General features: G+C 38.7%; 1 protein-coding gene across 3 annotated transcripts in view; it reads right to left on the reverse strand.

Annotated features, from left to right (window-relative positions):
* The window catches only part of PPP4R4 (protein phosphatase 4 regulatory subunit 4), a 69449-nt gene extending 53485 nt beyond the window's left edge, over positions 1-15964 (reverse strand). For all 3 annotated transcript variants that reach the window (XM_040600986.1, XM_040600985.1, XM_040600988.1), the window contains exons 1-2: positions 15416-15964; positions 14832-14905 (exon numbers count right to left, since the gene is read on the reverse strand). In XM_040600986.1, the coding sequence (XP_040456920.1) occupies positions 14832-14905; positions 15416-15532 (191 nt within the window). In that variant the 5' untranslated portion in view covers positions 15533-15964. The remainder of the gene's footprint in view (positions 1-14831; positions 14906-15415) is intronic.
* Positions 15965-25846: the final 9882 nt, after the last annotated feature.

Genomic DNA, 25846 nt, shown 5'->3' on the forward strand with positions numbered 1-25846 from the left:
TAGAGGACTTATAACGCATATTGCATTTTGTACGGTCTCTAGGTAGAATTCATCTAGAGTCAAAATAAAAGACAGCAAAACTTGAAATGTAAAACCAGCCTTTTCACTCCAAGATGAAGATAATATAATTTCCAATTCCTAGGTGGTATAAAAAAACCAAGCTAGTAGCTGATACTATTTTTCCCTCTGCCCAGCACTCATTCACTAACCCAGAATTTATAATTTCCACTTTCAGCAAGATTTGTCATTTCACAGCATGCATTATATGATATAAGTCATCTTCTGAGAAAGTACAAAGCCTGTAATTTTTCTACACAGAAAGTGAGGAAAAAAATAATCACAGATGCTAACCAAATTCTAGAAGGGTAAATTACTTCTGCTGACCTAAATTTATCTTCTAGTCTAATTTAGACACAAGATCTCTTTTCATTCTCCAGTCTTATTTTTTGTACCAGTACATTTCATCCACTGAGTTAGCTAATGGTGGCATGAAAGAAATGAACACTTCAAATGACCTAACAAGTACTAAAATCTACTTAGAGTCTTCCTCCACCCATGGGTCTTACAGTTGTAGGGCATCATAATGAATAGATCCCAAAGCTTCCACTTTATTACTTATTTGTGTGACTTTTCATCATGCATTCTCATCCTTTCTGACCATAACATATTCCACATTGTATCAATTTTTTTTATTTTTTTTTTTTTTTTTTTTACAGCAACTCTGATAGTTGTGGAAGTTGACGAGAATCTTCTCAGGAATATTTAAAGGTTCTTGATTGAGAAAGCTGTATCTGTGCATTTCAACCTCTCCTTGGCAGGTCTAAAAAAATTGCCTATTTTTTCAAGATTTATTGACTGCTCTAATAGAGGATAACACTTCCCTTCACCTTGCTATGAATCTCTTCAATCATTTAAACCCAAACTATGCTATACTAATTTAATGAGGAATTCCTCTGGGTACCATTAGGAAAAGCACATCATAAGGTTAGGAAAGCAACTGTTACTGGTCTATTTGTCTATACTTGCATTGCTTCATAAAAAAAAAAAAGCCTTTCTGTACAGGCAAGACTTTGTTTTATATTGAAGACCATGGTAAAAGCCTGAAATAACCATAACATTCTTAGAGTTAAAGTACAAGGAGGACTTTTGAGTTATCTTCCAAAAAATTCAAACTTTTTCAAATAGGCTTATAAGATTCAGAATGAAAAATCTAAGTTGCTGCATCAACCACTATAACATAGACAAATAGTACAAAAAACATACTTTGCACATAAGTTGACCATCCATTTTCAAAATCACACAGACTGGATTGAAGAAAATGTAAATGTAAAAGACCTGTAGAAACATTGTAAATAACGCTGAGTACAGAATGAATGAAAGTACAGTGTATAAGTACAGTGAATGAATGAAAAGCCACAAGAAAAATAAAAAAGGGTAAAGACACTGAACCCAGGGGTTTGAAGTTATTGCTCACAGCATTTTCCCCACATGCAAGATAAATGTATCTATACATTGTATATATAGATATATATAGTTATATAGAGAGACATTGTAAGTAGATAGGTATCACATGTAAGAATACAAGCTGAGCTCATGGTTCAATGTAAATTGTAAGCACTGAAAAATATCTAAAATTTTAGCAAGTCTTTTCAAGCTTTAGCTGCAGAAGCAGTTCCTTTTTCTCAACCAAGGAAATCTGACTGTGACCTCAAAATGATTTCAAACAAGTAACACTAAATTTCTGCCAAATTATTATTGTCTTACTCAAAGGGCCTGGTGACTCAAAAGAAAAAAAAGAATTAGAAAACAAACACAAAACTGTGAACTTACTCCTCAAATAAGCTAGATTTTAGACAGCTGAGAGTGGAAAGCCTTATTTGTTTGTCTTCTGTTCATTTCAAGTAGTATTGGACATCTACTTCAGTTACATGCATAAGCAATACAATGTCAAACAGATACCTCTGATAGTGATTTCTCACATATCAGAAGCAACCACAGATCAAAGGCAGCTTTTGGAGGTAAACATGCAAATAACTAAAAATTAATTCAATTCCAAGCTGTTGCTGATTCACATTCTGTCAAACAAAAAAATGCTTTACTTAATTCATGTTCACTTTAGGAAGTAGGATGAATTTCAGCTCCTTAGGTTAAAATGAAGAAGGAGTCAGAGTCATGCCGTTGTTTGTTCCATTGATGGCATACAGCTTGGAGTGGACAGATAATCAAACCAGATAATACAATTAACATCATAAACGAATTGAAGTGATGACACAAGTCTTGCATATTTCCACCTCTCTGGCAGAATAATTTCAAACAGTAGATACAAATGATATTATACATACGGATAATTCATCTGTATTTACATTCCTGTCAAAATCATTATAAGCACATGATCAGAATCTTCCTGCCTACCCAACTAGTTTTAGGTAATTATAATCCTAATAACATTCCTTACCTTCAAAATCACTACAATGATCTTGAGTAGCCTTTTGTTAGACTATTTTTTCCTCACATAATCATATTTTAACTTATTTCTAATAGCATGATTATCCCAAAACAAGTTTGACATTCTGCAATTGAAAGAATAAATACAGCATTTACCAGTAATTCCACCCACATTTACTAAAATTAGTTCAGATTCTTCTCTGGAAGAAAATAATACCTCTCCCCTTTGAATGTGTGTCAAACACGCTCAACTGCATAGATCCTTCACAGCATACCAGTGTTAACCATCAGAATATCTGGCTTATTTATTTACTATGTCAGTAAAATCATCCTTCTATGAAAGCAAAAGTAATAGAAAAAAGAAAAAATTCAGAAAAAGGCAACCATTGATACAATACCATTTGCAAACCACCACCATCCCCCCTTTGGTTTGTTTACAAACCAAAAATTTGGGTAATTGAACAGAATTAACTGATCACTAAAAGGTGTGGGACAGTAAATGTTTAGTCCAAATTCATTGTGCAATATTAACACAATGTATTATTTGCATGAATAATACTTCTATTTCGTGTCTGATACATCATCCATGCAAATGGATATCTACAGGTAGAATTTACCTTAAAAACAGCACACAGTGCTTAGAATATCAATATTATTACATTGCATCCAAAACTCCAAATTTCTGTATGAGTATCACAGGGCCAGCATAGTCTTTACAGAATACCATCTTAACTGGTATTCACTCAGTGTGTAGTTTCCTGAAGATAATGATCTCAAGGCAAACCACCAGTCATAGGGAGGATGGCAAAGAAAAGGAAAATAAGATGTACACACTTGCAAGGGAAGGAACAGCATTTGGCAAAAAATAAAACCAGTCTTCTGTATGTTGGACTCAACAGCAGCAACAGAATAAAGAAACCTCAACCCTAATACTTGCATCTGTTACCAAAAAGCACGCAAACTGAATCATGAACACCTCAAATGACCTAACAAGTACTAAAGTCTACTTAGAACCTTTTTCAGTTCAGGGGTCTTATAGGTGTGGGACATTATACACAATAGATCCAGAGGCTGCCACTTTCCAATTCTTCGTTTAAACAAAAACAAACAAACAAAAAAACAAAAACAAAAAAAGAAAACAGCCAACAACAAAACCATCTTCTTCATTTAATCAGGAAGTAAGATGAGGCACTGGAAAATTAACTACTTAAAGCCTTCAGAATTGGCAATAAAAAAGTAGGACACAGAGATCTGGATATTAATTTTATTGATCTACCTACTCTCTAACACACTGTTTTAAAATAGGTAGAATGGTTTAAGTGATCAAAGCACAAATGCATTTATCTGACCTTAAGAGCTGATTTTTCCATACCGGTATGCACCTAATCATTTATTACAAACTCATGGTATAACTATTTTGTTCATGTGTAATACAACAGGCATGCAAGGTTCAAAACAAGTTGCAAGTAACCCTCAAAATGCACCTACCGTTGGCTTCACATGGTGATAAAAGTAAGAGGAAATAGACATATTCTTGTCTTAAAACCTACATTAAAGCAGCAGGTTAATTTTAAGTAGTCATCATTATTTTCTCCATTGATTTAGTTGTTAGCACTTGATGCAGCTGTAAAAAGCAAAAATAAAACTAAATCTTGCCCTGAAGACTATACCCTAAATAACTTCTAGCTCCCAAAATGGCAGAGAAATAGGTATCCTAATCCTGAGCTTTCAAATGAAATTACATAAACGAGATTAACTGTTTATAACAGAAGAATTTTGGTACAAGCAGCAATGAGGCAGTGACTCATGTTTTGCTATTTAATATGGACATAAATCCTCCTCCTCAAAAAGCTCAGTTACAATTTCAGCAGTGAAAATGGCATCTTTTCTGTTTCTCCTTTTAAAGCCAGCATTTTTATCTCCAGGCCTGCCCAACAATGTAATATTACCAAGAAAATACATATATTAAGGCAGATGCCCTTCAGGTTTCTCTTTTACGTGTTTATTTTGTCAGAGACAATATAATTAATTCATAATTACAACAAAACTATAGTTAGCATTTTTAAAGCATTTCCTTACTGTCCCTGGTCAAGCTTTCTCAATATACTCTTGGTAAAAGAAGTTACCAAGCAATTACACTTGGGGGGTGGGGGTGGGGAGAAGAGAATATATAGAGAGTATATACTACTTTGGAAAGTCAGACCACCTGCTGCTGGTCAACTGCACTTCTTGTCTAACACTATGCTGTGTTACCTACAGAACAGGTAAATAGTAAATCATCCCATTTTGTAGATATAACCCCTAGCAAGCAAAATGCAATAATATCACCGAGTGCAACAGTGCTTCTCCTACTGTGCAGCTCTGTTTATATCAATTGAGTTATCAATGCTTTGACCCAGCATGAATCCAACTTTCCTGCTCTTCTTCCAGCTGGTAAAGAGAAATGTGTTGGAGTTCTACAGACAGCTTTGAACAACTATTTAATCTTAGTATAAACTGATGGCTCCAGTGCTTAATGTTCTTTGTTGTTTAACAGTAGTCATTGGATTGGGGGGAAGCTAATTGATACCTACCCAAATTAATCCACTGTTTTTACTTCAAGAAACATAGACCTTTTACTAGGGACATAATTGACAATTTGTACACAAAGCTATTCTCATAAGCAAAAACACAGGCTCCAAGACTTTCTGCTTGTACCCTTCCTCATGCTTCTGTAATGCCACAGAACACCACGTGCCAATTTTGCAATTTTATTCAAAGTTACAGTGCGTTACCATTTAAAAACATAAACCCACATTATTTTATTCCAATTTAAGGTATGCTGGGGAAAGAAAAAAAATCCTGTGGGTTTTTTTCACAATAAAGCAGAAGACAACTTCAAAAACCTATGAGAAAAATACCTTATAAAAAAATACCTGTATTGATCTATTTGCAAAGCCAGAATTCTCTTAAACTGGAAGTTTATTGGAAAATGGATAAGGACAAGAAGAATAGATAAATTACTTCTTCCCACACACACTCCCAACAGAAAGAACGTAAGACTATATGCTCTTTGATGCTTCACTCTTTCTTCATCATTATAGATTGTTTTGACTTGGTGATGCTGGTGATGCTGGTCACCTTCATTTACATTTACATTACAGAAAATGTAAGGTTAACAAAAAAAACAGAAGTCTGAAGTCCTACAAATACCTTCCCAGCTACCTTAAGTAGACAAAGTCAATAAAACAAGACCCCTAGTTATTACACTCACCTTGGATTCATACACACTTAAAATGATGCAATTCCATTCACGTCAGTTCATCTACCCCTGCTTACACACAGCCTGAATCTGACTTTCCTATGTTATAGTAAATTTAAGAACAGTGGAAGAACAAGAAAGTAGGAATTACAGGAAAACACTGGGACTGAAATCACACTGTAGCATATTTCTGTAAATAAAGAGTAATTTTGGAATTATACAATGACTGAGAAGTATTTTTTATCCATAGTCTGTTAGAAAAGGAGTAAGCATCTAAAATCTATTACTATATAAAGGTGTAGACGAACAAGATGTTTCCAACAATACTGGAAATTGGAAATAAATAAATATTGGAAATTGGAAATAAAAAAGTTGGAATAAAAGCTCAATAAAGTACAGTAATTCCTCTTGGTCCTGCTGTGAATTGATAGGACTGACAAGGAATGACTCAGCTAATCTGCACATGTGAGTTGTACACATTCTCAGAATCCACAGTCATGCAACATGGAATAAAGAAAACTGCTCCCGAAACAACTGCTACCAAGATATGGAGGAATACATTCAGAGCATGGTATATTTATTCATTAACATTAACCCCTCGTAGGATAACACTTTGCAAAAAGAAACACACTGAAACATTTTATTTGAATGCAAAAGAAGCTAAATGGTAGAATTTAGATAAGAATACCTGCATCATCAGGAATCCATTCAAATAATAACATGTACCAGAAATATCTGGTACATTTTCCTGCTTGTGTAAAAGTATCAGCCAGAGGCAACAAAACATGCCTCAGACAGATGTATCTAAGAGATCTAGCAGAAGTTTCCAAGTGGTTCTTTGTCTCTTTTCTCATTCTGTTTTATTATGACTCATAAAGCAGAAAGACATTTTTCTTCCATGGATAGGGGTGCTCATCTGGTAGGCTATAGGGAATTAACATTCAATGAGAAAGACTCCATCTAGACAAAAAGTGTCTCCGTGAGACCCGCAAGGTTATTCATGGAGAGAGGAGAAACTTCAAGAACTGCAACAAACGTGAGAGCCATGTAAAATTAGTTTTAACAGACTAGGGCATAAAAGTTAGAGAACCCTTCATTTCAAAGCCTGTAAAAGATACTTCTACTGTTCAGACTGCAAAGACCCATACACAACCTGATCTAGAAAGGTAATTGGGGGTTGGGGGGGGGGGGGCACGGCAGAATCAAGATGTAAGAATACCAGTGGCATGTTAACTCTCAAAGTGTGAGTTTTGAGAACTTACTTAAGTAGCATTCCTATCACTATCATGTTCAAATGAAATTCTTCCTGTTTTTTCATCGCTGGCCTATTTCTAAAAATCTTTCCCTGAGGACGTAACTCTGACTAGATGCCACTTGCGGCATCAGGTTTGGAATCTGAAGCCACCTTCTTTTTGAGGCAGAGTCCTATAGTTGTGTATACTTTAAACAGTTGGTTCTTTAGCTGTAATATGTGTTTTGCCAGGCACTGCCAATAGAAATCCTCACTATAGAAATTACTTCCAATTTATTTTAGAGTTTGTCTTCAAGACCTAAAGAGAATTCTTCTTATACAAAAAAGGGCCCTGAAAGATTAAAATGATGCTCCTGACAACGTAGGAGAAGCTTTCAATCAATAATGGAGACCTACTTGAATTGCTTAGTCTCAATAACTGTCGATATTCCCACTCTCTTTTCCTGGTATAAAAATTTCTGTTTAAGTGATAAATAATCTTGGTTTCTTTCCTGTGGCATAAAGCTTTGGGCTCTGAAGCTTGACAAAGATCTAGTGTAACTTTACCACGGTGTTGGCATTTAGACTACCAGCTGGTGGAACAAAGACAAAACATTATTACTAAAGTTAACTCTAAAAATAGCTAAATAAAACAGTTCTACAAGTATACCCCAGAGAACAGGATTAATTTTAAATCTCGATGAAGCTATTTCTTGTCTCATTCCAAATTATTCCTGTCACAGCACATCAGCTGAGGCACAGACACAGGCCCAGGCCTGCAGTCCTAGTTCCTGAAGTCCTAGTTCCTGAAGTCCTTAAATTATGATCAGGATTTCATCTCAGTAAAACAGGTTCCCCTCTCACAAAATTTCAAAGTGCAGCAATGTGAACCAACACTATATAATGTGTTATCTGCCTCATTTTGTGGAGATTCAGAGGAGTATCTAAAACAACTCTTATTGTAAAAATATGTGGTATATCAGCATTAAGAATCATTATTTGGAAGTCTCAGAGTACTCAGATTTTTGATACACATGGTACATGTTACTATCCTTATACTCACAAAGCTGAAATGTCTACTGCTTTTACGGGAAGAATAGCTAGGCCAGTACTAACTGCCACTGCTTCTCTCTGTCGACAGCAAATGAGTCAGAATGCAGGGCCATGCAAGCACCAGAACATGACATGTGAAGGGCTTCCTATGTCTACAACAGAGTAGTCCTCAAAATACAAGAAGGAATTTGCAAGAAAATCCGCTAGGTACTTGTTTCAGTCACTAGCATGCACCATTCATCAGGGCACCATCGTGTGAAAGTGTTCTCAGGTTTGTCATAAAAGGACAGCTTCACCTGCTTTTTAAAGAGTTTGTACCTTTGATATATTCTAATACAAAACGTTATATTTTCCCATCTACATCCTCATGCAGTTTCCATTCGATGCATCCATAGGTCTTGATGCAAACTGGTACAATACTATTATTTCTTGCCAAAGCAGGCAAAGGATATAAAAACATAAAGTAGTAATATTGAGCAAGCACGAGGATAAAAGCTCCTCACAAGTACAAAACATTGTAAACACTTGGAACTTTCCACAGAAGGTGATATAAAGGGAATTATTATACTTATGTATTAATTATGTGCTATCACAAAATGAACTGTGCAACTGTTAAAGTTATTATCAAATGCCAGTTCTCATCTAAACAAAACTAAAACAGACTCAGTCTCCTGCTGAGAAACATGCTATTCCTGTATGTGATTTGACATGTAGAAAGAAAGAAGCATTGTAAATATTTAGCTGGATATTCCTATGCAGATCTTCTCTAGGAGAGCATGATACGGTTTTCCCCAGGGCAACAGAACAAATTTTAGAAGTCAAGAAAACCCACAGTCCTTTCAACTTTGTTTACAGAAACATACTCTGAAACATAAACGTAACTGACATCATCTCCAGAGGATAATTTGACAATGCATAAGGAAGAGCCACCACTGATCTTGTTGCAGCTTTCAGGTAGACTTCCAGAAATCCATGTAATGTCAAAGGGTTCATTAAATACACTGCAGCTGATACTTTATACTCTCTGGTCGTTTCAACCAGTACTTGACTTCACAGATTCAAAGTATAGATTCAATATTAGAGTAAGTTGAACTAAATCTGTTCTGCTGTTGATGAGTGATCTACCAGCTGTGACATCTTCTCTGCTCATGTTCCAGCTTATAGTAGCATGAGCAGTCATGCAGTTGCACATTTTGTTGGAAGAAAGTACCTGAAAAATTTGTTAGAATTAGCAATGGTTCCCTAAACTGACCCAAGACTGCATGGCTGCAATAACATCAGTGCTGGCACACAAAATTTGCCAGTAACACACAGTCATGTAAGGAAAGGAGAGAAGAGCTGCTCTTTCTGATATAGGAAAAGCTTAGTTCAACTTACTTTGACTGTAAACTACACACGAGGAAACCTTAGCTTCAAGAATATGATAAGCCAGACAAACACAGTGCTAAATCTCAAAGTTATTTCACCCACTCCTGAGCACTGTTCCCACACTCTACTCAATTCCTTTGTGCTGAAACAGGTCGTTTTTAAGGTGCACAAAGTCCTGGATCACACAGTCGACCTGTTTTAAAACTCACAACTATGTTCAGGGTTTGTCTCAGATAAATCCCCCAATGTGTACACGGACAAAACCATAGCACAAACACTACAAGGGGGAAAGGATTGGCCCTGCAATCTTCCTACGCTGACTGGCCCAAGAAAGAGAACTGAAATGAAGATTTTCCTCTCTCCTTGTCTTTTTTTTTTTTTTATTAAGATTTCTCAGAGCACTATATTAACTCTGTTCTGTATATTTACAGCTGGTTTGTCAGCTGTAGTTTCTACTCAGCAAACAGGATCAACAAAAGCATTTATGTGACTTAGTGTCATTCCAGCAGACTAAAGGTACACCCTTCACTTTAAGGTAAAAGAATAAATTTCATATACATAATTTATTTGCATAACGGAGTCAAGGCCAAGCAACTAATTAATCCATCCAACTAAGTCAATCAGGAATGAAACTTTTATAAAACTGAAGTTGTAATTTACAAAATAAAAGATATGTGTGTGTGCGCATGTAGGCTGAAGAAATACTTTTTATGTTAGTATTTACAGCTTGGCACTATAGTTGAAAGAATAGTTCTCCAACGCACTTAGCATGACAGCTGGATCTTTCAGTATTCTATGTATGCATCAGGGCCAGAAATTCAGAAGTAGTCAGAATAGAGTAGCCAGTTCTCATGCTTATGTAGCACAAATAAAATTGACAATGTTTCCATTAGAAAACCAGCTCCTAAAGTTATATTTAAACTAAAGCTTCTGTTTAGAATCAAAGGTGAGCTGTCTGCACCTACAGAGAAAACCTCCAAAACTAACATGATGAAAACTAAAACTAGAAGAAAAATCAAAAAATCTTTTAAATAGTAGTGGTTTTGACACTCACAATTAACAACATATTCTGTATAAAAGGATGTTTAGAATTTAGGAATATTCTAGCTAATCAAGGATGGCTACAATAAAGTACAGGGTGTGGTTTTTTTCTTAACACATGCTAAGTTTATAGGCACTGAATTCCTTTCAACCTAGATAAAGTATCTATTGTGTCTTCAAAACCTGTGCTAAATGTTTTGGAGGGGGATTTTGTTTTCTAGAGATAGGATCACTCCAAAACCAAAGTACAGTATGTTCCCAAAAGGGTGAATAATTCAATCTCCCACCTTGACAACTCATTATTGCCCTGTTGTTTTGAGTGTGACAGAAATGTCAAGGCCTGGAAGCTCTAACACTAAGCAGACACAAGCAATGGGAAGTAGCTGAATACAAAATAACATAGCACACACAACAATGTAAAACCCCTAGGGAAATCTACTCAGTCCTCAGAAAACAAACCACTCCACAGCGTGCATGCTATACCCAAACCAGATTCACATTGGGCAAAGAATACATATTTTGCTATTGACTGTATGCCATAAAAAAGTGATCTAGAGTAAGACATATAAAAGTAGCAACATCAATCAAACATCAGAAAACATGTAAACTAAGACTACAGGCAAAAGTTTGTAACAGAAATAAAAATTACTGTTCCTGAGCTGCTTATTGCCACTGTCTCGGTAAAGGTCACCATGCCCTGAGGTGGAACGCAAACTATTCGGTCACTTTAGTGCAAAGTCTGGCAGCTTGTCTGAATCTGCTGATGGTATTACGATAAGCCATCAATCTTGACACTGACATGGTTGAGATGCACATAGATATTTTGCTCTTCTCCTTCTTCTGTTGGGCCAGCAACATGTGAAACACAGTCAGAATACAACTCTTCAGTGATTCCAGTTAGACTCTCCAAAAACCACCAAGCACTCCAGCTTAAGCTGTAAAACATAGATCCTAGACATTCAAATGCCTCTCCCTTTTTAGGTACCTAAATCAAATTGATTCCAATGGGAAGTTCAAAAACATCCTTGACAACCTGGTCTAAGGAAGTCCAGTTCCTCAACCAGAATCAAGGTTAATTGAGATTACAACAAAAGACAGTCCAATTTGCTACCGCATTCTTATTAAATTAGAACTTGTTCAATCTAATTGCAGAATGTTACCTAATTAAAACAGTACTCTGAGCAACAATGATCTAAACTTGAAGTTCACCCATGGTTACGTCATATTAAAGTGACTCTGGCCACCAGGAGACCTACCGAGTCCTTTCCTCTTCCTTGCACAACTGTTTCTATATACACATGATGAGCCAAACCAAGGAGTTGATTTAGCTGAAAACTAATCTGACTGAAAATTATCAGCTTTACCTAGATCACCTTGCCAAACTACCTCAATACATAGTTATTTGAAGGATAGTACTGGCAGAGGAAGGGAGACTGAAAGCAAAGTCATCCCCTAAACATAATAATTAAAAAAAATAGAGAAACTTGCTAGGATTATCAAAATTACAATTAGCACTTTAGACTGTAAAAACAAACTGATAGGTAACAACAGAAAATTAATTAAAATGAAGCCACATCTCTATGAAAGTGAGATCTCAAACAGGATTAATGTGTAGACATACTCACCACATGCTAAGAACATTTGCAGACACGTCATACTTCAGACAATGAACAGAAATTTACAAAATCTATAACAACACATCATGGCTAAATATAGCCAGACAAGACACGGTGGAAATACAAAATAATCATTAGATAGATACAAATACAAACTAGATGAGCAGAATAAATAATTTTACAATATCAAGAAGTAGAAGAGCATGCCAGAAACTCCATAATATTATTGGCAAATGAGAAGTAAATACAAGAGGTGAAAAAAGAATGGACTGACGAAACCGATGAGAATTGGGGAATTAATACCTTCTCATATACACAGTATAGCAAGTATCAGCCACAGAAAAGAAAAAAAGACAAAAAAACCCAAAACACCTCAAACATAAAAAAGCACACGCCAAACCAAACCACCAACACTATTCAGGCACCAAAAACCTCAGACAGTAAAAGGCAGTACTATTCTCTTCAACTAGGAGATGTCAATGTACTTGTTTTCAGATTACAACAGTAAAAGACTTCAGAAGCAGAAATTTAGAAAAAGCAAGTATCCATTATTAAACATGCAACAACTCTGCGTATAAGCAGACCAAGGTATCTAAATTCAAGGCTAGGGAAGAGAAGTTGGGGGCAGGTTTTGGAGGGAAAAGTTGGTGTGAAAAGAGAAGAAAGTGGTTGGGCTGTTTTTTGTTCAGAATGAAAGTCATTAAAATGTGAGGGCTCTTTTTAGATTTTCACAGAAAATAATTAGTAAACATTAGCTTTGCTATATCATACAAAGGTTCTCTCAGTATTAGTCAGCCCCATAGTACCATACAAGCAATACCAAAGACACCCTCCTCAGTAAATTAAAATTCTCCAATCTGCAGACTAGGGTTACATAAATGACAATATAAAAGACCATGTGACACAACATTAAGTATTTTGATACTACCTCTAGATAGTGAAGGTAAGAGATTTTCTTTCTATTATTGTTCTTGTATATTTCTTAATGTATACGGAGATAGCACCATCCTTTCCAAATGGGGCACAATACAGATATCATTAACAATTCATTTCAATGTCACCAAAGCAATTTTTATAGTGAGATTTTCAGAAAAGGCAGTGTCTTTTTGGATAAAATCAAGGAGAGTCCCACATAAGGGACAACCTGAAGGACAGCAAATAATGCATCTGTGTGAGAAACTGAAACATGAAAAGACCAGGCTGATATTGTTGTCAAACAGGAACAGGAAGGGGTAGTGTATTATAATAGATTAAAAATGCCACACAAGCCAAAAATACATACTTTTGTACATTATATAAAGGATACGACCTGTATTACAGGCAGCTTTTCAACTCTAGTACAGGGAAGGCAATACGCTATTGAACAGCAAAAGCTTCCACTGGATTATTGTATTAACATACCTGGACAATCACAGCAAGCGATTGACTTATGAAAAGCTTATCAAGGCAAGCTGAAGCGAAGCTACCTTTCAGCAATGAGGACAATGCAGAGACAAAAATGAAAACTTCATCACAAAGAAAAAAAATATTACGTCCCCAGAGCAGCTGCTCAAGTAGAGAGAAAGCAGATGAAGATGTTAGGAGTTCAAGGCCAGGGTGAAAAGCAATTAGTAAGACAAAAGATATGAAGTGGAACCTTTTACCCTTTAATAAGGCAATGATCCAATAAAGACATAATGCTGGAAACATGATCTTTAATTGGGAAAAAACAAAGAAATTTGCTGCCACATAGGGAAAGGAAAAAAAAAAGTTAAACTATGCTGATTGCAGTCTAAAATTGATATGCATCCTTTGCAATGATATGCACCACGTGCAGACTTGTTTCCTCTGGATTTCCGTAGAGTCAACAGACTCCTTTGATTACAGGAACTATTAGCAATGCAAGTTTTAAAATCTACTATTTAATAAAGTTAAGCATTAAAAGAAAAAATAAACAAAACTCAGTATCAAAAGTAGTATCAATGGAGAAAAATGCTTACCTAAAAATAATGACACACACCCCAAAAAGAGAAAATTAAGGCACTGAGAATATCTACCCTAACCATTGAAGACAAGCATAGACTAGAAGAGCACTTTAAATAGCAGAATAAGCAAACTGAGAGGGAGCTGCAGCTGGTTCTCCAATTACTAGGCATTGTTTAAAAATGCAAACTCAAATTAAAATCCCTCAGAACATTTGTACTCTCAAAGATGACTTACACAGTAGTTGAAAGATCTGTATTTTAAACTATCAAAATTAAAGTTATTCAAGTAGCTGCCAGTAATTATCCTGAAGAATAAGAAGAAAGAAGTAAAATAAAATAAATAAATAAAATGCCACCAGAACACAGGGAAGTATTAATATAGTATTTTCTATAGTATTTCCTACAGACTATAAAACTAATCCTCAAGTTTTCTCTTCCGAAAGCCCAGACATATACAGTATGCTCAAACAGCTCTGTTATCAGTCTGTGATAACTGTTCATGCCTTAGAGTGACTATGAAATCACTGAATGATTGGTGTCATTAATGTTAACACTTAGGGAATCTTGCAAAATCAACTGCAGAGGAAAAGAAGATGAAGTACAATTCAGTTTGGTGAGGGCCATATTAGAAACTCAGAAAAGAAACGTTTATACATGTATGCAGGCATCCTATTCTATGCAAATTTTTTACATGACAGTACTTATTTTTGTTGCCTACACGTTAAACGAGCAGAAAGTAAAAAAAAAAAAAAAAAAAGAACACCAAAAAAACCTACTACTGAAAGACAAAGTAATAGTGAAAAGTAAAGCACTAAAAAAGCTCTGTGTGAGCACAACAGTCAGCAGTGTTTCACAGTAATGTTAGGAAATACCTGAGTAGATAAACAGCCCTTTCAATATCACCGAGTTCTTCATCAACTGTCAATCTTTCTATTTCTTCTGGTGTCTGTCAAGCGTGAAATAGAGATTATGAGTTTACAATGCCTTACTGTTTCATCGCTTTAATCTTCTTAAAACATCCCCTTCCTCCCCACACAACCAGGGACAGTTCCACGTGCAATTTGAATTTAATCCCTGAAATCTGCAGCCAGCATTTCAAATTCAATCAAATAAATCTTTCACCAGGAAAAGACGGAATGCAACAGAAGTACAGTTCCATGTCTGACGCTACCACTATTAATCACTTAAAGTCTAAACAAATCACATATAAATTAATGTAAAGACCTAAGGTAGTCTTTTTTTTTTTTTTTTCTTTTTCGAGGATGATACTCTTACAGGGAAAATGCTAAGTCCCTGCTACACAGAATTCGAGGCCGTTTATTCCAAAATGACCGAAAACAATCTTTAGTATTCTGGTCCGTAAAAAATAAACTGCTTGTTCAGTTAGCTGTGCATAAATCAAACAGACACAATTTCAAATTGATTTTAAAGCATCGTTCTATTTTGAAGTATATACCTTCAGGCTCCTGCGTACTGGCCTCTCTATAATAGTTAGCTCCTGCAGGTCTTCTATGTATCCAAATAAATTGCTCTGACTAAAATCCATTTTGGAGAAGAGGATTATCGGACGCATGTAACACTACAGCCTCCGGCAGCCGCCGCTCGCCCCGAGTCTCACATCGCACCGGAGGAGGCAGGACCGGCGCCCCGGCCGCGCCCGCCGCCTCGCCGGGTGCACACACTGCGGCAGCGCCCGCCGCCGCGCCGAGCCTCCCGCCGGGAAACTTTGTCCGCTCGGCCCGGGCGGGCAGGCAGCGGGGCCGGCGCCCGCAGCCCCGGGTACCGGCAGCCCCCGGCGCGGGGGGAGCTGCGAGCCAAGTTTCCCCTCTTCGCGGGCCGCCCCTGCCCGCAGCGGCGCGGGGCGAGGGGGACGGCGCCGCCTCTGGGCCGGGGAGGGGGCGGCGGGGTCTCTCCGCGCAGCGCCCGGGCTGCGGGGCTGGCTCCCCACCGGGGCAGGGCGCGGAGCGGAGCAGCCCCCCGCCGCGGTGCGCGGGTGCCGCCTCTGTGCGCCCCCCCACCCCGGGAGGAGGGACGGTCGCTGCGGTGCAGTGACGCTCCCCGCCCCCGTCCCGCGGCGCAGCCCCCCCAGGAGCCCTCCCCGGCGGCGCGGGGGCGAGCGCGACGGCTCTCCCGGGCCCGGCCGGGGCAGCCCCGCAGCCCGCACGGCGCCGGCCCCCGCGGTGGGGCCGCCCCAGCACCGCCGAGCCGGTCGCCGGGGCAACGCGGCGCTACAGCGGCCTCCGCGGGGCAAAGCCGCTCCCGGGCGCGGCGGTACCGAGCGCGCGGAGGGCGCCGCCCCCTCAGCGGCCGCCACCGCGCGCGGGGCCTGGCCCTGGGCCGCGCTCCCGCGGTGCTGCCAGCCGCCCCGCCGGGCTCCCCCTGGCACCGCCTGCCCCACCTGCCCCGCCGGGCTCCCCCGGCACCGCCTGCCCCGCCGGGCTCCCCCTGGCACCGCCTGCCCCACCTGCCCCGCCGGGCTCCCCCTGGCACCGCCTGCCCCGCCGGGCTCCCCCGGGCACCGCCTGCCCCGCCGGGCTCCCCCGGGCTCCCCCAGGCCCCCGCCGCCCGGCCGCCCCCACCCGGCTCCCCGTGGCCGGCCCCGGCCGCCTGCCCACCGGGCCCCTCTTCCCCAGCTATGGGCTCCCCCCTCCCTCGGCAACGACCCCCCGGAAGCCGCCTGCTCCCAGGCCTGCTGCAGCCGTGCCCATGGCTGCTCCCATCCCCCCAGCTCAGGCAGCGTCCCCTTCCAGCTGTGCTGGGGCTCCTCACCAGTCCTGCCCCACTGTCACCGCTATTTCAGAGCAGAATTGCCCAGGTGGAACCTATAAACATGCTGGTTTTGATGAAAAGTCCAAAGCGGGTTCCTTCCCCGGTGAATGCTTTTACATTAATCTATAAAAAAACCCAAAGAAAAGCTTTGGACATCCTGGCAGCAAACCACGACTCTACACCAAAGGTGTCGCTTCCACTCCTCACAATTTCGTGCGCCTCACGGTTACAGCCCTTCCCCGGCACAGGTCACACACCGCTGGCACTTCCAGCAGGGCAGGTCTCCGTGAACATCCTCCCCAATGGAGGCAGTTAGGCCTTGGATGCCATAGGATTTAGCGTTCTGGCTCACAAATACAGTACACTGGGGCTACAAGGGAGAACATTTATTTCAGAATAAAGGTATGACATTTTTAGCCCTGATTGGTCAACAAATAAGCATGGAAAATCTTTTTTAAAAATTCAGTGCGACGGCTTCCTTTGGGGTGGCTCAGTAATGCAAAAGGCATGCAGGACAAGAATCAACACACAGAGCTGCACTTAGCTACTGAGCTAAGTAATTCTCCAGGCCTGAAGACAGCAGCCTTTGCAATGATCATATGGAACACAACCGAGCAATCACACTCACACCAGGAGTTTACACACACCACACGCACACACCCCCCGTAAATATTTCACAAGGGCCTATTTCAGTGGGCACATTTCACTACTACTGTGAAATGCCCACATGACCCAGTGAGTTTCGTTGATAAAGTATAAAATTAATTCCAGAAACTGTAAGGATTAGATAATACTATGTAGTATATTGCCCAGAATTTGTTTAACTTTTATTTTATGATTGGTAAGTACCTCAGCTTCTATTTAGCAAAAAGTAAATGTGGTCCTTTATGTGTTACTTCTCTGCATACCAAATAGAGCCTTTGTTAGGCCAAACCCCTGTGCTCAGTTAAACCACTAAAGCGGCAAAAAATTAAAGCATCTCCATTAATTTAAAATGTATAACAGAATTACTAGCAGAAAAATCTAATTCAAAGTACATATAAATAATTAAACTATTATGTAATAGAAAACCAAAACCATTTGGAGTTTTCAGGGCATGATGATGAATGAGAACAAGAAATACTACTTTGAACATCTCCTTTGCGTTATTCCCTTTTAACCAGAGAACATCATCAGACAGCAAATATAATAGTTATAACTGAACCCAAGTCCTCTCAGAGTAGGTAACTAAGTAGCTCCACAAGAGGGGGGGGGGAGCGGGGAATAATTATATAACATTCTCTTCTCAAATTCAGAATCCTGACATGCAGGCTTCGGCCAATGCTAAGTATTAGTAAGACATACTGCAATCCCAATCTCAGTTAGTTAGAAAAATTCTTTTGCAAGTTCTTTCACAGCCAACTTGTGGTTATTTCACCTTGCAAATACTTCCCATGAATCGTAAAGGTTTTATGAGACCAAAGACATTCTCTTTTGTGTGCCTTGAATTACGAACTCATTGCAGTTTTCAAATCAGGTATTTCATAATTCAGTTTTAAAGACTGAAGAATGTGGAGTTTAGATACATAATTAGACTGATTTATCATAGTATTGTTTACGTAAATTTTGTAAGCCAGTAAAGAGGAGGGTGTTTTATAAACACGTAAACAGCTCCCTTTAATGCCTTTAAAAATCTTTCTAACTTAGCCCAGGAAACACTGGGCAGGCATGAATCTCATCAATTTCAAAATTGGAAGCTTTGTCAAAGAGATTTACAAATATCCTGGAAATGTGAAAAGCAGAATAAAAATAAGACTATTTTCTGTAAATTGGATACTGGACCAGAATAAAGATCACTGAAGGAATTATCTTGCCCAGATTCAATATAAACACATTTCCTTTTGACCCACAGATTTGCCAGACAGAAGGAGAAAAAAAAAAAAAATAAAAAAGCTTGCATATTTTGTTCCAAAACCACATATATAAAAATTAATCCCCTCTTGATAGTAAATCTGCAGGCATATTCACCCCAAGTGGTCTGTCATTCTCATCTGTGATGAAAGTCACGCATCACTTCCCTTCCACTGTGGCTACATGCAGCTCCTCCCTTTTCCACTACTCTCTTCCCCCAAATAAAGCTCTACTTTCAGCTTCATTCTAACCTTGTCACAGCTATTGTAATAGAATAAAGAGCTATTTCTTACTGCTTGTGTGAAATCCAGAGTGAACTGGAACCTCCATTTTAACACAGGAGCCGCGTAAGCTTGCGAAGCCAAAACAGGGCTGATTTTAAATAATCCTTCCTTGATGGAGACAACTGCAAAGCACCTGGGGAAATGGCACTCCTCCCTAGGGGAAGAAGATAAATCCTGTTATTCGTGCCTTCAAAAGCAATAAACTAAATGCAATACAGATGAAATCAAAAATAATGAAATAGATGGAAGGACTTTGTACCCGAAGGATTCTTCACGCTGACCTGACCTAAGGACTCCTAGGTGCAGGGATTTGTCTTGCACAGATGCACAGTTCTCCTTTGCCACCCAGCAGCTAGGTGTCTGCCTTCTGGAAACTGCTCTGAAAAGGCTGTGATTCTTCCTCTAACTGTTCCATGTTCCCAAAGAATTAACCTGTACATCAAATTACTCACAGAGAAGTTGAAAATTTAGGAAGTCTCAGCACGTATTCTAATGCCCGAATCAGCTGGAATATGAAGGAACTGGTTTGGGGGGATTTGGAAAGACATGCCAAGAAACGCTTTCAGGCTAAATGTCTGCACTCCATCCAGGTTAAAAGCCAGAATTTCTTATGGAATGGCAAAACCAGAAAAGGAGGAAAAATACAGCAGAATATTTTTGGATTATATTGGAGGGGGGAAAAAAGGCAATATATTTTGGGTCAACTTGAAAGCAATCTTTTCTTTTTTTTCTTTTTTCTTTTTTTTTTTTAATTTAGACTACCAAAAAGTTTCTGTAAAGGTCAAAATTAAACACATCATTGTTCATTTCCTCTTTTTTCTGTCAATTTCATACTCCACAGAAAAATATCAACCAACCTTTTCGTAAAGTACACTATGTAATTATGCACCGTGTAATCACAGCTTGGCTCAGGACTCAGCACATAAACTGTGCAGAAGTTCAATTCAGTCTGTTTACCACCATCGAGAAACAGCCAGAGTTGTATCAGTGGTCACTCACCATTTCCAAATGAGCATCCTCTGCCTGCAATGGTTTGCCCCTTTCTTTTTTTTTTTTTTTTACAGTTCACCAAACCCTTAACAAATGCAGCTTTAATGTTCCATCTAATGCCTTAACCTTAAAAAGATTTTTCATTCCAGTCATACTCCAGGTAAGAATGTCTCCACAAACAGTGGTTCTTCAGAAAATCTTCATGTCAAGGCAAACCTGTAAGAACATTAATGTAAACAAAACACAAAAATCTGGGTCTACATCAGAACAATGCTTGGAACGTAGCATACACAAACCTCAGCAGGAAAAAATATTTTTTAGGGTTTTTTCCAGTTTGTTGCTAAGAAACCGTTGCTTCATATTACTATTGTCATTTGCAGAAAATTTCCGATTGTTCTTTTGCCACTTTGGTCATCTCGTTGGAACACCTGTATCATTAAAAGGGTTATAAAGGAAAGAACACTGGAATGTACTCACTGTGCTTTCATCTTCTTTAGCTTGGTCTCCCGTATTCTCTTCTCTAACTTAATACCCTCCAATAAGATCTAAACAACAAAAAAGATTGTTTTACAAGAACATAGAAAAGATCCTTTTTTTGTTTTTACATAATATATAACATTTGTAACATTGCAGTCACTGTGTCCTTCGTGTCTTTCTGTAAGAACTAGTAATGTTCTCCTTCTATAGTGTCTAATCTGCTACCCTCTGTCCAAAAGTAGTTAATAGCACATGCACAAAGACAGAATAACAACAAAGTAACTAGAAAGCACCATTTTTCCTCCTTCTTCCAGCTATTTGTTGGATTTTTGCCCTGAGAATAGGATCTAATAGCAAACTACTTTATGAAGTTTAAGTAAATTATTCCCTATTGTAAAAAAAGTGCACATTTTTTTTGGTCCAGGTTTACTATTTTTTCAAATATTCACATAAAGCAGAATTTATTTACATTTTAGAAATAGGAATAGTAATGACAAAAATCTCAGTGCCATCAGTAGGGAGTTCTACATCATAGTCTACCAGGAATTTTCTCAACCCTTCACAATGAACCGGGAAGGGAAAACACCTCTGGACCCAGTAACAGATTAAACAATACCGGGCATGGTACGGGACCTGAAGGTCAATCTTTCAACTCCTTCAGGCCAGGCTTTAATGCCCACCCAGGCACCTCGCCGCAGGCAGTGAGGATGCCAGCACGCTATCCTGGGAGGTAAGAGTGTACCAGTACAGACATGGCCAAGCCACACCAGTCCGCCTCACAGCCCAAGACTGGCACTGCTATATTCGTAACACAGAGATAGCCGATGAGTCCACTTCCTCGCTATGACAACCATGAACACTATCTGTCATATGCATGTCAAACTTTATATTAAAACTAACAACTTTTTGCCTTCAAGTAATCTTTACTCATTGGTTGCCATAGAAACCTCAGATTTCCTACCTAAAATTACTGTTGGCCAGTTTACTGAGTTTCTTCTTGTGCCAGTGCTGTCCTTTAAACTATTTTTCCTTTCCTGGTATTTAAAGACTGCAGTCATGCCTGCTCTAATCCTAGGTTAAACAAGCTAAGCTCAGCATTTAGTCTTCACTCCTAAAACAGGCTCTTCATTCATTCCCCTGATCACCCCAGCAGTCCCCTTGGTATCTGCTACAGTTTGACTTCACCCCTCCTGAATTAAGGTGATGGGAATATAGTATTGCAAGTAAAAATTCCAGGAAAGTAATGCCTCCTGTGAAAAATGAATTTCTGTACAGGAATTTGGTTACCAAATATACTACACTGGCAGCCCACAGTTAACTTGTGACTGATTAATACTCTCATCCACAGTGATCTAAAACTAATTAACTCCCATTTTAATTGTATAAATTCTCAGTAGTAGCCTTAGCTGAATGGTACTGCACTTTGTATGAGTAAATTAATCCAATTATTCTGGTCCTCGAGGTCATTTCATTCTGCCTGATATCATAATTCCTCTCTGTATTAATAACTGTGTCATCAGTAAATTTAATGTTGTATCACAGTTATTAACGAAATAAGATTAGTCCACAAGACTTCAAGAAACTCCTTGAGTAAATTCCATGTACCCAACAGGTCAGTCTGTCAATACGCACACTGATGCGCTCCCCCAAATGAAACATGCATTTCCCTTCCTCTTTAGCCAGCTCCCTTCACCTCAAAGTTCTCTCCTATTCCTTAATCATTTCTCATATAAAAAATATTTTGAGGATGTCCAGATAGATTAGATGAACTTTATTTTTCTGCCCAGAAAACCAGTCACCCTATCACGGTAACACACCAACATGACCCGATTTCCCATTTCCCCTTGGTTAACCAGTACAGCCTTTTGTTTCATTTCCTATTGTCTTCATAACTCCCTTTATCATTCTTCCTTTCAAAATACATTCTGAAGTATTTATTGCATCTGACTGCATCTGTGACCATTGCAAATGTTCCCCTCGTGTCTTTGCTATTCTTCAGTAACACAGAAAAATCTTTACCTTGATATATCTGTGCTTGAAAAGCTCTTTGCTATTGTAACTAGAGTTAAATGTACCAGTACTCTTAAATCTCATGCCTGGAGATTATCTTGTTCTGGCTTTGTGAAGACATTAGCCAAAGCAGCAGCACTATGTCTTTGACAAAGCCTATTATATTCCAAAAATGCTTCACAGAGGTAAGCAAGCAACTCATCTGCAAAGTTAGAACAAAGAGCAAAGAAAGTAAAAGAAAAAAGCAGCACAGGCAATGGGGTATACGTTTTCAAATAAGCTTTAACAATAGAGAACTAATAAACTGGAAAAACATAGGAAAAATGTTCCAGAACGCTGCAGAAGACAGAAAGAAGAATCCAAACTAAAACTCTCCTCCAGTTAACAACCAGTTATTAATTTTATAATAAATAACTCCTAGTTATTATTTTTATGGTCCTAAGATCTTGTCAGATCTTAGAACAGTATTCCAGAACTTTTAAATATGACAACAAAAGCCTTCAGCCTGAGATTGCCAAGATTTTACCTTCCTGCTTCAGAACCAGGACAACCAGCCTCACTCATCTGGCATGCCAGAAAAGACAGAAGAGCAGATTCTGCAGCCTACAAAGCACAGGAGGCATCAAGTATATTTTTTTCATGTTTTTCATGTGCAAAATGCACCATACGTTTTTCATGTGCAAAATGCACCGTAAGTATTAATATAAATCACAGTATGGTGACATTCTTTTGTTAGCAGTAGTGGCTATTAAAATCAGTAGTTAAGCAGATACTGATCTTACTGCAAGTGATAAAGAAAAAACAAGAGAGAAACCAAAGAATTTGATTACTGAATGAAAGCCTACATCAGTTGCTCACATGCAGATTCAGCTGTTCCTGGCACTGAATTCAGCTGCTTGAACACCAGTACTGGTCACAAAGGTCTCTGGATCGACCTATCTTAGGAGAAATCTTTTATATGTTACAAAACAGAAAAATATTAATTGGCAAACTACGATATCTAGTATCTAACACTGCACAGTAGGGACCAAACCACAATCTCTGGGCTACTGATCTGCAGGACTGTAAGCTTATAGCTGGGAAGGACAGAAGGATCAGTTGACAGCTAAAGTTCTGTAATAAAGACATCAAATCCCTCAATTTCTCTTGGGCCCTCAGACATATTGGCATAGATAATTTGGAAATCGTTGATAAAATAATCAAATATTTACGTACTGACATGAGTTATGCAAGCAGACAAATGGCATGACTTGTTAACTATTAATACCTGTTATTATCTTCAATTCACAATTTCCTGGTATTTAATTAACTGTTGATCTAAAAACATCCTGGGGGGTAAAACAAACTTCTGTTTCATTTGTCATGGATAGATGCAAGAGTTGGCTTTGCATCGTCAGCAACGGAAATATATTTACCAAGAGTGTAAGAGCTGACTCTTTGGTAGGACACAAATGCACACTTCCCCTTGACAAATCTGTGTCACAACATACCAAAGCTGTGTCAATTTCAGGTTACAAAAGCTCAGAAAGATTCATGTTACTCTCAAACTAAGCAAATGTTTAGTTCCCTCAGTTATCCTTTTTCAAAGCAACCCAGAAAATGAATGCCTCTTACACAAGTCCATACCATGGCAGTAAGAAGAGTCACAGCCTCAATGTAGGCAAGACCATTCTGAACCTCCAAGTTCATTAGAAATAGGCATGTGCCTTCTTTCAAATTAAGATTTAGTAATAAATAGTCTATAAATAGCATCTAGAGCTCAATACTGATCAAGAAGAAAAGCCAGCTGCATCCACAAATGGATTCTTGAGGAAAAAAATGAGAATACTCCTATGCCTTGTAAAGATATGTCAGTAATTACATTTAAAAGCATAATTCAGCATGATTTGGCAAGTCATTTCCATATTCAATTTTTCTTTCAGGACAGAGGTACAAATTCTGAAACTATATATGGACAGATTTTTTACTTTTTATTTGGGATCAACATTAAGTCAGCCACACCAGAATTTGAGAGAAATCTGTTTCCTTTGTTTCTGCTAATATCCAGGGGAAAAAAAAAAAAAAAAAAGAGAGAGAGAGATAAAATGGAAAAACTGTAAACCAGCAAAACTGTCACTTACAAATTTGAATCCATACAACCTGGAAGGAAAGACACTTTTAATGAAGGAATGCATAAAGACTGCTGAGACCCCTAACTAAACTTGGACATGAAGATGCAGTCACAGCTCCTATCAGTGAGCTAGCACCATCAGTCATTGCTACCTCCAGTTCGGTACTACATAAATAAGGTTTGCTGGTTGAAGCGTTAAAGCTACCGTATCAAATCCTGCTCCCTGAACTTCGAGATTCTCACTGATTTCAACTCGTTTCTTACAAAGCATCAAATGTTCTTTAGCCTTGCTCACATGAGGATATGAAGTGGAAGCAACTCATGTTATGCATTAGCAGATCATTAGCAATGATTACCTGAAGCTGTCCTTGAAAACATTTAATATGCTTATTTCTGCCTTTGGCCTTACCATATTAAAAAACAATAAAAAGCAAAGCAAGCAACCCTCTGTTTTCCTATATTCTCGCAGAACCAAGATACCACAGAGAAGAAATAACTGTAATTGTTGGTGTAATCGCACCTTAATCTACTGTCCTGGTCTGTACCACCTAGAAACCTGGTGTTTTCCTCTCTTCCCCATATTTACTCCCAAAAGAAGCTGTTCAGAGTATCAGAGTACCAGCCAATCTTTTAGCAGAAGTAAAAATCTTCCATTATCATAGCATATAATTTCTGATGTCCTCTTTCTACACCCAGATCAAATTGCAAAAAGCACTTGATCACACCAGAGGGAGGGGAAAAAAAAATAATCATGCTGTGACCTCAATGGTATGCTTGCTTCTATAGCTATCTGCAACTCTTCTCCAAATCGCATTGATTTTCCCACAACACTCTTCTAAACAGGGAATAATAAAGAATACATTAACACATGAGCAAGTATGAATAACAAGTTTTTTTATTGAATGAGCAATGCTAATGACATTCAACCTTATCTGCTAATTTCAGAGTTGAAATTTAAGCGGCCCTTTATGCATTTTTGTCTTGAATTAGATTTATTATGCACACAGTAACACACAAATGATCTATAGAGATGTTTTTCTATTCCAAAAGAAAATTTTCAGTTGCAGGAAGGTAAACACATTTTGTTATTCCTTCTTAGTCAAGGCTACAGCAGTATGTCTAATCTTCACCTTAGTCTTATTTGTGCTAACAGCACGACGGCTACTGATGTTCCCGTGAAAGATAATCAGTGCCTGATTAGAAAAACCCCATGTTTTTATGGTGATGTGGCTGCCACCATCAGCACTGGCAGTGCAAGGGGGCTGCAAGCCACTGCCTGCCGCTCGCTTTGTGTTAACACCTGGGCTGCAGTAACGGGTTATGTCAGTAGTAACGCTAGCAAGGGGACGTTACTCTC

This window comes from Falco naumanni, chromosome 7 (genome assembly GCF_017639655.2).
Source record: "Falco naumanni isolate bFalNau1 chromosome 7, bFalNau1.pat, whole genome shotgun sequence".
NCBI classification, from domain to species: domain Eukaryota; kingdom Metazoa; phylum Chordata; class Aves; order Falconiformes; family Falconidae; genus Falco; species Falco naumanni.